The following is a 14,313-nucleotide window of genomic DNA, read 5'->3' as shown; positions in this document are numbered from 1 at the left end:
TGTCTGGCCTTACTATCTCTCTCTTGTTCTTTTTTTGGTCTTTTTGAGACAGGGTTTCACTTTGCAGGTCAGGCTGGCCTCGAACTCACTATGGAGCCCAGGCTGTCCTCAAACTCGTGGCAATCTTCCTGCCTCAGCCTCCTGAGTGCGGGATTGTAGCTGTGTGCCACCACGCCTGGTATCACTCACAGTCAGGTTCTATGCCATTTCCCGCAGCTGTCACACTTGGGCCAGGGCACGAGGACCAACGTGTATGAGGGTCTCCTGCGAGTGGAGATGCTCGAGGAGGACAAAGAGGATGGCGTGGACCCTGGGGAGCCCAGTGGGGGCCGTGGGCAGGAGCTGCATGTGGTGCTGAAGGTGCTGGACCCAGGTCACCACGACATCACGCTGGTGCGTGTGCAGGGCCCTTGGCCAGCAAGGGGGGTGGGGGGGTTGGGGAGGACACAGCCAGCTGAGCCACTGTCCCCACAGGCCTTCTACGAGACAGCCAGCCTCATGAGCCAGGTGTCCCACGCACACCTGGCCTTCATGCATGGTGTCTGCGTGCGCGGCTCCGAGAGTGAGTGCCCGGCACCCCCGACTTCACCCGCTCCCTGGGCTGCACCCAGCCCCTGACTCCAAGGCTAAGCCCAGTCTCTCACTCCTCCTGGCGAAGTTGCTAAGTTGCCCAAGCTGGGCTCAAACTGGCAGTCTTCCTGCCTCAGCACCCCAGAGAGCAGGGATTACAGGGGTGTGCATGACCTTCACTCTGCCCCACCCCGTAGATGCCAACCCCTCACTTATCCCCGCTTACGTTTTGACCCTCCCCTGCACCTGTACCTCATTCTGCTCCCTCTTCCCACCTGACTCTTCCTGCCCCAGCCCCCACTGACCCTCCGACCAGCAGGCCCCAGCCGCTGCCCTCAATCCTCCGAGACCTCTGCTTCTCAGCCTCCCTCCTCTGCATGCCCCTCAAAGCCCCATGTGCCAGGCACATGCACACCTGCAGTCACAGCACTCTGGGAGGCTGAGGCAGGAGGATCACAAGTTCAAGCCCACCCTGGGCAACTAAGTGATTTAAAGAGACCCTGTCTCAAAATAAAAAATGAAAAGGGGCTGGGGGTGAAGCTCAGTGCCAAGGCCCTGGGTTCCATCCTCAGTATTTCAGAAAAAGAAAAACAAAATGGTATGCACATAAAAGGTGAGCCCAGCGCACATGCCAGGACCCCAAGTACGTGTCCTGTGCTCTTGCTGTCCCCACAGGACAATGGCCACACCCACCCTGCCTCCCGACCTCTCCTTTGCTCTGTGCCCTGACCCCACTTGCACCCCAACACCCAGCTGCAGGCCTCTGACACCCACCACACCCGCCCCTGCTTCTGTGCTCACCTCGCCATGGAGGTCGCCTTTGCCAGCCTCCTCCACGCCCCCCTCCCGCGCCAGTGTCCCTGGCCTCCTGTGCCTCCGCGGCGCGGCACTCTGCACGTCCCTTGTCCTCAGACTCCCAAAGCCTCTCTGCCCTGACACTGGCCCCCGGCCCGCCCCCACTCCAGCCCCCCAGTCCTGGGCTGGGCCACCTGGCGGGGAGGCGGCCCCTGGAGCACTGGGTCTTTGCAGACGTCATGGTGACGGAGTTCGTGGAGCACGGGCCCCTGGACATGTGGCTGCGGCGGGAGCGGGGCCGCGTGCCCCTGGCCTGGAAGCTGGTGGTGGCCCAACAGCTGGCCAGCGCCCTCAGCTACCTGGTACGTGGCCCGGGGATGATGGGTGGCTACTGCACAGCCTCAGCCCCCGTGCCCGCCTGGGGACAGCTGGCCGTGAACCTGTCCTGTCCCCTTGACCCCCTCCGCCACCCGTTTCGGGTCCCTCCTTGTCCCATGGCTCCAGTTTCTATAGCTTCCCTTCCCGCATTTACTGTTAACTGCTCACCCAACACCAGGCCCTGTCCTAAACCCCTGGGACACGCCAGGGGCCAGAACTGGCAAATCCCTGTGCTCTGGGAACGCATTTTGGTTGAGAGAGATAAAATCACGCACAGCCCCTCGGGTTTGGTCCGGAACCCATAGGGGACCAAATTCAAGAGTGCTCAGTCCCTTCTGTAAAGTGCTGCCCAGTGTGCCTAGAACCCCAGTGCATCCTGCCGTAGGCTTTAAGTCATTTCTGGTGGTGCACACATATAATCCTGGCACTCAAGAGGCTGAGGCAAGAGGATCATCGCAAGTTCAAGGCTAGTTTGGGGTACAGAGTGAGTTGAAGGCCAGACTACATAGTGAGACCTTGTCTCAAAAAAACAAAAACAAAAAAGAGGTGAAATTTTAATATGTGGATCAGGAAACCTTGCTAAGACTTCCTGAAGGAGGGGCAGGCAGCTACCATGAGACGTTTGGGGACACCATTTCAGGCAGAAGGAGCAGCAAGTGCAAAGGCCCTGGGGCAGCACTGGGTTCCTCTGGCCTTTTGCACCTGGCTGAGGCCCTCAGCCACCACTGAGACTCCGGGAAAACAAGAAAGACTCACCCAGCCCCTCTGCTGCCTGGTCACAATGACAGTGTAGTGGTATCTCAGTAATGACCAGGATTGTCGTTCCCATGGGGGCCTCAGGGATGGGGCTTGGAGGTCGAGTTCGTGCCCCTGCTCAGCACCCTCTCTCCTCCTACCCTACCCCAGGAGGACAAGAACCTGGCGCACGGGAACGTGTGTGGCAGGAACATCCTCCTGGCACGGCTGGGGCTGGCAGAGGGCACCAGCCCCTTCATCAAGCTCAGCGACCCAGGCGTGGGGCTGGGCGCCCTCTCCAGGGAGGGTGAGTGGCCCTCCAAGCAAGCGGGGCCGGGCACAGGGCTGCCCCTCTCCCCGCACCCTTGGTGACCGTGACCTGGCCCCCAGAGCGTGTGGAGCGCATTCCCTGGATGGCGCCTGAGTGTCTGCTCGCCGGGACCGGCAGCCTGAGCACAGCTGCGGACAAGTGGGGCTTTGGTGCCACCCTGCTGGAGATCTGCTTCGATGGCGAGGTGCCCCTGCAGGGCCGCACCCCCTCCGAGGTACTCCGTGGGGGATCTTTAATCCTAACCTCTCAGGAAGCCTGACAGTGACCAGGGCAGGGAAGGGGAGGGGCTGTCTGGGACCCAGCAGAGTGGCTGGACGAGGCTGCTCAGAGTTGAGTTTTTTATTTTGTTTTTGAGACAGGGTCTCGCTATGCAGTTCAGGCTGGCCTTGAGCTTGCAGTGATCCTCTTCCCTCAGCCTCCCGAGTGCTGGGATGGCAGTTGTTTGCCACCACAGCTGGTCCCCAGAGGAGGTTTTATCTAAGGGCAGAAGTAGGTGGGTGATCCAGGCTAGGGAGGGCAGATAGGCAGATATAGGGGGCCCAGCCTATGCAAAGGCCCTGGGGCTTTCATGCTGTTAGGCAGGAAAGGTGACCCTGAGGTACTCCTGCTGGGCAGCTGAGCCTCAGTTTCTTCCTCTGGGAAATGGGAACGAGGAGTGCAGGCACCTTGCCAGGCTGCCCTGCTGCTCTAGAGGGGAGTGTTGGGCCAGGGTGAGGTGCTGACTGGCTGCTTGCCCCCCAGAAAGAGCGCTTCTACCAGAAGCAGCACCAGCTGCCTGAGCCCTCATGCCCCGAGCTGGCCGCAGTCACCAGCCAGTGCCTGAGCTACGAGCGGGCCCAGCGGCCGTCCTTCCGCACCATCCTGCGCGACCTCACGCGGCTGCAGCCCCACAGTGAGCCCCGCCTCTTGTGGGGACCCGGGGGGGGGGTCCCTGCCACCACAGGCTCAAGCTCATGGTCCCCAAGGTCTCTGCACTGGGGCCCAGAGTGTGTGCTGGTTCCTCTCTGAGGGGAGAGGAGGGTGAGGTGAGACGCAGCCGCTTCCGGCCAATGTGTGGAGGCCGCGGCGCTCTGCCCAGTCTCACACTGTCCTGGCCGTGCACCCTGCTCCTCTGGGGATGGAGCGCAGGGGCTCCCTCCTGCTGGGCAAGGGCTCTGCCCTGGAACCACCCAAAGCCCCATGACTCAGTTTTCATGTCGAGGGCCATGTATTTTTGGCAGAAAGTAAAATTTTCCAGCTGTTTCCTTACCTCCGGGATGGGATACTGGAGGGTAATGGCCACCTCAGGATCCTCCAGCTGTGGGCCCGCTGGCTCCTCTAGGTCTCGTGGACGTCTCAACTGTGAACCCCGACTCACCTGCGTCAGACCCCACGGTCTTCCATAAGCGCTATCTGAAAAAGATCCGCGATCTAGGGGAGGTGAGGGCAGGGCCCAGCGGGGCTGGTGTGGAGCCTGGACAGCTGTGGACTGGGTTGGAGAGGCTGGGTGGGGTCTGGAGAGCTGGGCTGGGGCAGCTCAAAAGGGGAGGACTTGGAGATTATGGGAATCTCTGCATAGGAGTAGTTCCAAAAGGTACATGGTGGCTCATGCCTGTAATCCCGGCACTCGGCACTCAGGAGGCTGAGACAGGAGGATCTTTGTGAGTTTGAGACCAGCCTGGGCACAAAGTGAGCTCAAGGCCAGTCTGAAGTGCATAGCGAGACCCTGTCTCAAAAAAAAAAGATAAAAATAGATAAAAATAAAAAAGAGATAATGCTGGGGCTATAGCTCAGTGGCACAAGCGCCTGCCTGGCAAGTGCAAGGTCATGAGTTCGATTCCTGGTACAAAAAAAATAAAAATAAATAAAAATAGAAAAAAGATAAGGATGGGAGACTCCCCAGCTCTGGGGGAGACGCTGGGGTATGTAAGAGGTTGGAGGCCCTAAGACCCCTGAGCATGCGGCAGGTGGGGCTTAAATCTTCTCCAACAGATCTACTTGGGGTGTGGCCTGGGAACACGGGTGGGATTGACCCTCATGCACTCTCCCTCCAGGGTCACTTTGGCAAGGTCAGCCTATACTGCTATGACCCAAACAACGATGGCACTGGCGAGATGGTGGCGGTGAAAGCCCTCAAGGCGGGCTGCGGGCCCCAGCACCACTTGGGCTGGAGGCGGGAGATCGAGATCCTGCGCACGCTGTACCATGACCACATCATCAAGTACAAGGGCTGCTGCGAGGACCAAGGTGGGTGACTGGGCAGGGGTCGGTGCCCCAGGGCGGGGCTAGGTAGTGGAGCAAAGATGACTTTGTAGCCAGTCACTGGGCAGCCATGGGCCACAGTGATTGGCCAGGCCTGCTGCGACCTATGGGCGGAGCCACCCTGGCCTGACCAGTTAGGATCTTTCAGCCCCGCCCTATTGGGGGCGTGGCCAAGCAGCCTTGTTCCCAGCCCTGCGGGGGCCTGTGCTGCCTGCCTGCGCCAAGGTGGACTTCAAGGCTCTTCCTTGCCACGGGGCAGGGGTCAGGGTGGGACATCCCACCTGAGGACTGGGCCTAGTGTGCAGAGACTTTGCCTTTTCTCTCTACCTGGAAAAGAGCCCCGCGGGGTGGGTGGGTCCCTGAGCCCCCGCGCTGTCTGTCCCCTTGGGCCCTCTCCGCCACAGGTGAGAAGTCCGTGCAGCTCGTCATGGAGTACGTGCCGCTGGGCAGCCTCCGAGACTACCTGCCCCGGCACAGCGTCGGCCTTGCCCAGCTGCTGCTGTTCGCCCAGCAGATCTGCGAGGTGGGCGGCCCCGCGCCTGCTCCCGAGCCTGCCATGCTGCGGCTGCTGCTTCCCGAGCGGGGTCTGCGGACGCTCCGCCCGCTGCTCGCCGGCCTCTGCCTCGGGTCCTGATCTCGGGGCTCCGCCCGCGGGCGCCGCTGCTCCCTCACTTGTTCCCCACCCCGCCCAGGCCCTCTGCGGGACCCGCCTCTGCTATCTTGTTCCTCCCTCCGATGCGCGGTGCCGGCGCCGATGCGCGGTGCCGGCGCCGGCGGTCCTGCTCTGCTCTCTCGGGTGGCCGGGTCTCCAGGCTTCACCCACTGTCGCTCAGCCACGCAGCCAGCCGCGCCCTGACGGTGGCCCGCCCGCCCCCAGGGCATGGCCTACCTGCACGCGCAGCACTACATCCACCGCGACCTGGCCGCGCGCAACGTGCTGCTGGACAACGACAGGCTCGTCAAGATCGGGGACTTCGGCCTGGCCAAGGCCGTGCCCGAAGGCCACGAGTACTACCGCGTGCGCGAGGACGGGGACAGCCCCGTGTTCTGGTGACCAGGCGGGCGCGGCCGGGGGTGGGAGTGTCCCAGTGCCACTTGGGAAAGGCAAGGTGGGGGAGCCAGGCTGCCCCGCTGGACCTGGGCGGGGCCTGGAGGTGGGACGGCCCGAGGGTGGGGTCGGTCTGGGAAGATCTTCACCCCGAGGCTGTGCCCTTCACGGTGGGATCGCAAATGGGGCAGAGGAGACCTTCCCTCCGGTGAGGCTCCCGCCTGGCCCGACCCCTAGCCCCGAGTCCAGCCCCCAGGCCTGAGCTCCCCCTTTCCCAGGTATGCCCCCGAGTGCCTCAGGGAGTGTAAGTTCTACTACGCGTCCGACGTCTGGTCCTTCGGCGTCGCACTCTACGAGCTGCTGACGCACTGTGACTCCAGGCAGAGCCCGCCATCGGTGAGGCCAGGCCCAGGCCCTAGCCCCGGGTTTCCTAGGGCAGTTAGAAGGGCCTGCATTCCAAGTCCACCACGGCCTCACCGTCCTGATGTGGAAGATGGGCCACCTGCAGGGTAGGGGGTGGGGTAGGGATTGAACCCAGGGCCTGAACATTGAGCTACATTTCCAGCAGCACTTTAATTTTTGAGACACAATCTCACTAAGTAAACTGCCCAGGGGGACTCAGCCTTGCATTCCTCCTACCTTAACCTCCCAAAGTCCCAAGATGACAGGCAGGCGCCACCACTCTACCTTGCAACAGGGCTTTGTAACAGAAATGCTTTTCAAATGGGGAGGGAACCAAGGGTCTTCCTTTCTCCTCCCCCCATAATCCCAGGACTTTCTCTGATTGGCCCAGCTTGGTTCATGTATCCACCTTATAGCCAATCACTAACCATGGGGCCTAGGGGGTTGGGGGAGGAGCTAGGCAAGCTGCCTTTTTTTTTTTTTTTTGGTCTTTTTGAGACAGGGTTTCACTTTGCAGTTCAGGCTGGCCTTGAGCTCACTTTGTAGCCCGGGCTGGTCTCGAACTCGCGACGATCCTCCTGCCTCAGCCTCCCGAGTGCTGGGATTATAGGCCTACGCCACCACTCCTGGCCAAGACGCTTTTAAAGAAGAAAATTCTGAGCCTTCCTTGGGAACCTTCTTACACTTATAATCCAGCTACTCTAAGGGCTGAGGCAGGAGGATCCCTGCAACTTTGAGGCCAGCCTCAGCTACAAAGTGAGTTCAAGGTCAGACTGAAGTGCATGGTGAAACCGTTTCAAAAAGACCAAAAACAAGAAAAAAAAAACACCTCACAAAAACTTTCAGTTTTCAGACAAGGAAAACCTACTTCCTGAGAGGCTTATTAACAGCAGCCAACATGTGATTGGGGCTCACTCTACAGACACTAATTTTTGTGGCTTTACACTTTACACCAACCCCAAGCAGTACATGTGGTTAGCGTTAGCATCCCATTTCAGGAATGAGAACACTGAGGCCGGGGGAGGCTTGGAGAGAAACTCAAAGTCACACAGCTGAAAAGTGTTGAGGTGGGATTAGAAAATGTCTTGGCCTCTGCCGGGTCTTTGCTGCCTCCAGAAAAAGCTCATCTGGATTGTACCGTAGAAATTCATGGAGCTCATAGGCATCACCCAGGGCCAGATGACTGTGCTGAGGCTCACGGAGTTGCTGGAGCGAGGGGAGAGGCTGCCGCGGCCGGACAGATGTCCCCTGGAGGTGAGATGCCCCTCTCCCCAGCCCTGTTCTCATCACTGAGCTGCGGAAAGCAGCAATCGCGGCCTGCTTCTGCCCCGCCAGATCTATCTCCTCATGAAGAACTGCTGGGAGGCCGAGGCCTCGTTCCGGCCCACCTTCCAGAACCTCATCCCTATCCTCAAGTCGGAGCAGGAGAAGTACCAAGGCCAGGCCCCCTCGGTGTTCAGTGTGTGCTAAGTCCATGGAAGCCCGAGCCCCATGGCTCCAGGTTGTCCGGCAGCAGCAAGGGCTCCCGAGGCGGAGGCCGGCCTGGCTCACCCCTGTGGGGGAATCCCTCTGCACACCCTGCTGCTGTGAAGTGACCACTGTGAAGTGACCGTCCTTCCACAGCCTCGAGGGACCCAGGATGGACAGGGGCTGGTCAGGCCTTCTGCAAGCGACTGACACAAGACCCGCCATCTCCATTGACCGCACATAAACTCCTCTTCCGCTGCTGGTGGCTCTGGTCCTTTTGGCCAGCAGCTGGGGTCTGCTCTGTGGGCCATAGCTACGTCAAAGAGGTCACTATTAAACTTCTTGCTGGGTGTGTTCGTGCATGTCTGGAATGCCAGGACCCTGAGAGGCTGAGGCGGGAAGATAGCTGTGAGTTCAGGCCAGCCTGGGATACACAGCAAAACCCTGTGTGAAAAATAAAAAAGATAACTTATTTTTAAAGTGTGAGGATGTAGCTCTGTGCAAAAGTCCTGGATTCCATCCCTAGCACCAAAAATGAAACAAAAAACTGAAACCACCACCTCCATCTCCACCAGTGTCTGGTACATAGATGGCACCCAGTAATTACCTGTTAAATGTACAAAATCCGCAGGGGGCCACGTGCCTCATAGATTTGACTGCCAGGTTCTCCTTTCCTTGCTGTGTGACCTCAGACCAGTGTCTTCACTTCTCTGGGCATCACTCCTCAGCTCTGGGATGGTCCACCTGTGACCTCACAGGAGCGATGTACACTGTCTGTGAGGTGGGTGCATGTAGACTGCTTAGCAGAGACCTGCAGACTGGTGCTTAATAAACATTGGATATTGTTATTTGGTTTTTGTCTTAGTTTTTGTTTTTTTGAAGCAGGGTCTCACTATGTAGTCCATGATAGCCTTGAACTCGCTATGTAGCCCATGCTGTGAGCTCACAGCGATCCTCCTGCCTCAGCCTGCCAAACGCTGGGATGACAGACGTGTGGTGGCGTTCCTGACCCCTTATGGCCCTTGGAGGAATCGTCGTGGCACTCAAAGCTGGTAGAGGAGGGCTGGGGTCAGAATTGCACAGTTGGTGACTCAGGAATTAGGGCTGGGGCCGGCAAGGGCTCCTGACCAGATGCGTACACAGAGCCATCTCTGTGTAAACTGGGTGACCTGCTTACCTGTTCCCTTTGTATTTGGACCTGGCTGTCCTGGTCCTAGGTTAAAGTTTAACTCCAAGGGTAGATCTAGTCCAAAAAGCAGGCTCCGCACTAGGCCTGCCCCATCGCTCCTGCTGTTTCGAAGCTACCTCCTATTGCAAGAGTTGGAAACAAAGCTTTTTTTGCGGGGTGGGGCACCAGGAGTCGAACTCAGGACTTTGCGCTTGCCAGCCAGGGGCTGTGCTGCTGAGCTCTATTCCCGGCCCCTATAACAGAGTTGGAACCACACACTATGTAGCCCTTTCACACTGGCTTCTGTAACCTCGTGAAGTGAATTTATGTTTCTTTCATTTTTTTCTGTGGCTGGAGAGCTCATTTCTAGTGGTTTTTATTTTTTTTTTCCTCTCCCTTTCCCTCCCTCCCTCCCTTCTTCCTGTTCCTGGGAGTGAGGTGATAGACAGGAATCCAGGGCCTCGCAAACGCTAGGCAAGAGCTGTAGCACTAACCCACCCAGCCCTACTTAAAATTTTATTTTCTGACAGCTTCTCTAAATTGTTCAGGCTGGGCTCAAACTTGTAGTCCTCCTGCCTCAGCCTCCCGAGTGGCTGGGATTACCGGTGTGTGCCACCACTCTAGGTTTTGTTTTTGAGCATTGAGTAATACTGCATTGTCTGGATATACCACAGTGTATCCATTCCCCACCTGAAAGACACCCTGCTTGCTTCTAAGTTTTGGCAATTATGTGTAAAGCCGCAATCAGTACCCACAAGCAGGGTTTGGTATAGACATACATCATTTACTCTTTAAAACCTTTTATTATGCATAATTTAAAGCATGTTCAAAAGTAGGGAGAAGCTGGGTGGGGAGGCACACGCCTGTCATCCCAGCACTCAAGAGGTTGAGGCAAGAGGATTGTCTCAAGTTCAAGATCAGCCTGGGCCACAAGCAACTGTAAAGCCAGACTGAACTACAGAGCAAAACCTTGTCTCAAAAAAAAGAAAAAAACAAAACCCAAAATGTAATAAAACTACCTCTTAATCACCAGCCAACCAACAATTTTCAACCCCACAACCACTATTGTTTTATTTTTAGAGAAAAGGTCTGGCTACATTGCCCAGGTTGACCTTGAACAACTTGGCCCAGGAGATCCTCCTGCCTCAGCCTCCCAAGTAGCTGGAACTAGGTATATGCCACCTTATCCCAAGTTTGTTTCCTCTATCTCTTCCCTCCCCCTTCCCCTCCTTTACCTTGATGCTGGGAGTGGAGCCCAGGGCTGGGTGCTTTTTCTTCTACTCTGCTGAGCTGTCTATGCTCCCAACCTCCAAGCTCTTGCTTTAAATCCCTACTCTTGTCTCCCCTAACCATCCGAGTAATTTCTTTTCTTTCTTTCTTTTTCGTGAGACAGCGTCTCACTACACAGTCAGGCTGGTCTTGAACTCACTATGGAGCACAAGTCGACCTCAAACTCACAGCCAGTTGACCTCCTCCTGTCTCAGCCTCCTGAGTGCTGGGATGACAGGTGTACGCCACCATGCCCAGCTGTCCCTGAATAATTCTGAAGCAAATCTTAGACATCATTGTCACTGTATTCGTAAAAACTTCAGCATATATTTCAGCATATAACCGCAAGCTGTAATGACAGTGCCATTAGCAACAGAAAGAATTGAGCAGTAATTCCTTAATTCCTCAGTACCATTGCCTGTCCGGTAAATGGTTTTTTGTTGTTTTTTTTTTGGTACCGGGAATTGAACTCTGGACCTTGCGCTTGCCAGGCAGGCACTTATGCCACTGAGCTATATCCCCAGCCCCTGTAAATGTTTTAGAGTTCCCCAACTGAATTTTTTCTTTTTGAGACAGGATCTCCCCAAATCACTAGCTGCCAAGGTCAGGCTTCAACTGCTAACCCTCCAGCCTCAGCCTCCCACAGAAGTATTTGTGTACTTCCCCTTGGAAGAGGCAAATTCACTGAGACAAAGCATAGAAGCTAAGAGGGGCTGGTGGGGGGAAAGGAAGAGGAGTATTTAATGAATACAGTTTCAGTTTCATTTTTTGAAACATGTTCTTCCCAGGCAGTTAAGGCTGCCCTTGAACTCACTGTGTAGCCCAGGCTGGCTTCCAACTCACAGCGATCCTCCTGCCTCAGCCTCCCAAATGCCCGGAGTCCTGGCGTGTGCCCCCTCTCCTGGCTCACAGCTCCAGCTGGGAAAGGGGAAAATGTTCTGGAAATAAGAGTGGTATTGGTTAAGCAACAATGTGAGTGTATTAATAAATGCTACCGAACTGTCCAGTTAAAATAAGCCTAGCTCAGTGCTGCACGCCTACCATGCCAGCACTCTGGGAGGCTGAGGCAGGAGGATGGCAAGTTTGAGCCCAGCCTGGGCAATCCAAAATACTTAGAAAAGGGGCCAGGGATATAGCTCAGTGGTACAGCACCTGCCTGGCAAATAAATGCAAGGTTGTAAGTTCGATTCCTGGTACAAAAAAATCAAAAACAAAACTAAAAACATGCAAAATACTGAGAAAAAAAGAAAACAAAAGGAAATCTCACCGTTTAGCCTCAGCACTGGAGACCTCCTCTTAACTTCCCCTCTGAGGTCATCACACGCCCTGTGCCCGAACCTCCCGGAAGACACTCCCACCCCAGGTTTCTGTTTCTGAGTAGTAGAGACTGGAGGCATCCAACAATTTTCTGAGCATTTCCTGTAGGCTCCTTTGGGTGCCAGCTGTGCAGTTGAGAGCCCCTGCGCCTGCTGGCGACTCCGGGCCCCCATCCTAGACTCCGGGCTGGAGCCTGCCCTCCCGGCTGCAGTTCAGGCAAGGTGCAGCCCTGACTTGTGCAACCCGTACCGCAGGCTTCCGCCTCCGCCCAGCCCACAGGCACCTCCTCGAGGCGCCTTCCTCTTCGGTGGCCACCATGATGCCTGCCAGGCTGCTATGGGGGGCCTGCGTGACCCAGGGGGTCTTTGCGCTGCTGCTCTGCTGTCTGTGGGCCCAAGGTGAGTTGGCCAGGCTGGGAGGGCTGGGCCTTCGCCAGGGTCTGGAGCACAAGAAAGCGGAGCATCTCTCACCAGCTGCGTGACGCCCAGGCCGTGGGAACGGGAACCCTTCCATGACATTCAGGCCTGCCTAGGGCTCCGGCAGCGTCAGGGAGAAAGCCCTCACTCCTGAGCTCCGCCCAGTCTGGTTGGACCCCTGCTTGTGACACATGCTCCCCGCAACACGCGTGTCACAGTGCTCTCTCTCTTCTCCAGCACTGCCCTCACCCCCAGCATTTGCCTCTGCTGTTCCCACTCTGAGATCACCTTCCTTTTCCCTGGGCAAATTCCCACTCACCCTTCAAAACTGGCCAAAGTAGGCGTGGTGGCACACGCCTGTCATCACTGGGAGTCCCAGGCCAGCCCAGAGACCCTGTATCTAAAAGTAAAAACTGCCCAGGGCGGCCTCGGCCTGGAGGATGCCTTTCCTATCAGCCCTTCCCGTGGGTTGGGTCAGACTTCCTCAGCCTCACTCCAGGGGTCCTGTCTTCCTCACCGGGTGGAGGGAGACGGCACCTGCTGCTGGGTAGGCTGCGGGCAACGGAAAAGCCACAGGATGCTGTCCTCATGGTCCCCAAGGTCCCCAGGGGCAGACGTTGCCCCTGCACCTGGAGTCCCCGGCTGCGGTGCCTGCTGGCGGCGGCCCCGTCTTGGTTAACTGCAGCACGCAGTGCCCCAGCCCCTCCCACCTCAGGCTGGAGACATCCCTGCTGAAGCAGCCGAATGGCAGCGGCCCCGGCTGGGCCACCTTCTGGCTCAGCAACATGACAGAAGATAGCACCATCATATGCTCCGCGCTGTGTGGTGATGCGCAAGTGACAAACTCCTCCAAGATCACCCTGTACAGTGAGTGGCCACACTGGGGTGGCAGGGGGGGGGGGGCTCGGCCCGGAGGGGAGCATGACAGACACGGACAGACACATCTCAGCTGTATGCAGAGCAGCTGTTGCAAAATCAATTCCCTGGGGTCTCAATACACCTTTCCAAAATTATCTCTTAGGGCCTGGGATAGAACTCAGCAGCACAGCGCCTGTCAGGCAAGCGGAGGTCCTGAGTTTGGTTCCTGGTACCCAAAAAAAGAAGTTATTTTTTACTGCCAGGCATGGTGGTGCACACCTGCTATCCCAGACTAGGGAGGCTGAGGTAGGAGGATCACTGCAAGTTTAAGGCAAGCTTGAACTACATAGCAAGACCCTGACTCAAAAAAATGTTTTAAAATTATTTGTTTAGTTTTGTTTGTTTATTTGTTTTGAGACAGGGTCTCACTATGCAGTTCAGGCTAGTCTTGACCTCTCTTTGTAGCCCAGGCTGGCCTTGAACTTGCAACGATCCTCCTGCCTCAGCCTCCCAAGTGCTGGGATTATAGGCGTGAACCACCACACCTACTTGTTTAGTTATTTTTGGTGTCAGGAATCAAGCCCAGTGTCTCAGGCATGCTAGGCCAGTGCTCTACCGCTAAGCTACACCCTCACCCCCAAATCCCTGCTCTCAATAGATGAATTCTTTCTCTATCCCATCATTGGTTTCTTAAGGGTCATTCCTGAGTTTCTCAGCATTTACAAGAACAGAATAAGCCAGGTATGTTGGTACACTCTTTCAGGCCTAGAACTCTTGGAGGCTGAGGCAGGAAGATCACAAATTCAAGGCCAGTCTGGGCAATTTAGCAATTTGGTGAGGTCCTGCCTGTAATCCAGGTATTTAGGAGTCTTCCTGTGGCAGGAGGATGCAAGTTCAAGGCCAACCCCAGAAATTTAGTAAAACTAGCTAAAAAAAAAAAAAAAAAAAAAATCGAACAGGGCCAGCTGATAATTGGTCTTGGCTTGTCCTTCTGTTAGGCTTCCCGGAGCAGGTGGAGCTGCGCCCCCTGCCGCCCTGGCAGCCCGCGGGCCAGGACCTCGCCCTGCGCTGCCTCGTGGTGGGAGGGAAGCCCCGGGACCGGCTCACCGCCGTGCTGCTCCGGGGACAGGACCAGCTCAGCCGGCAGCCCGTGGTCGGGGAGCCCGCCGAGGTCACGGCCCCCGTGCGGGTGGGCAGGGCCGACCATCTCGCCAACTTCTCGTGTCGCACGGAACTGGACCTGCGGTCCCAAGGCCTAGAGCTCTTCCTCAACACCTCGGCCGCCAGGCAGCTCCGGACGTTCGGTGAGGGGCTGGGG

General features: G+C 56.9%; 2 protein-coding genes across 11 annotated transcripts in view; both read left to right on the top strand.

Annotated features, from left to right (window-relative positions):
* Tyk2 (tyrosine kinase 2) overlaps positions 1-8,319 on the top strand; it is a 19,898-nt gene extending 11,579 nt beyond the window's left edge. For 8 of the 10 annotated variants that reach the window (XM_013505153.1, XM_013505152.1, XM_013505158.1 and 5 more), the window contains 10 exons: positions 217-393; positions 475-562; positions 1,600-1,727; positions 2,650-2,785; positions 2,869-3,023; positions 3,551-3,701; positions 4,131-4,228; positions 4,843-5,035; positions 5,455-5,573; positions 5,743-6,462. In XM_013505153.1, coding sequence (XP_013360607.1) covers positions 217-393; positions 475-562; positions 1,600-1,727; positions 2,650-2,785; positions 2,869-3,023; positions 3,551-3,701; positions 4,131-4,228; positions 4,843-5,035; positions 5,455-5,573; positions 5,743-6,360 — 1,863 coding nt within the window. In that variant the 3' untranslated portion in view covers positions 6,361-6,462. Of the gene's footprint in view, positions 1-216; positions 394-474; positions 563-1,599; positions 1,728-2,649; positions 2,786-2,868; positions 3,024-3,550; positions 3,702-4,130; positions 4,229-4,842; positions 5,036-5,454; positions 5,574-5,742; positions 6,495-7,643; positions 7,755-7,835 lie in introns of those variants that run through there. The other 2 variants (XM_005405593.2, XM_013505159.1) reach the window with 2 other exon arrangements.
* A 3,357-nt stretch (positions 8,320-11,676) lies between these two features.
* On the top strand, positions 11,677-14,299 carry LOC102027545 (intercellular adhesion molecule 1; the record flags this gene model as incomplete). Its single annotated transcript, XM_013505166.1, is given in 3 exon segments — positions 11,677-12,119; positions 12,738-13,004; positions 13,994-14,299. Coding segments are annotated over 3 exon segments (655 nt in total), but the record flags the coding sequence as incomplete, so codon positions are not given.
* Positions 14,300-14,313: the final 14 nt, after the last annotated feature.

The sequence above is a fragment of the Chinchilla lanigera genome, unplaced genomic scaffold (assembly GCF_000276665.1).
Source record: "Chinchilla lanigera isolate Chin_1 unplaced genomic scaffold, ChiLan1.0 scaffold00094, whole genome shotgun sequence".
NCBI classification, from domain to species: domain Eukaryota; kingdom Metazoa; phylum Chordata; class Mammalia; order Rodentia; family Chinchillidae; genus Chinchilla; species Chinchilla lanigera.
The sequence above is the reverse complement of the archived record's forward strand: the minus strand, read 5'-3'. Positions and strand labels throughout refer to the sequence as shown.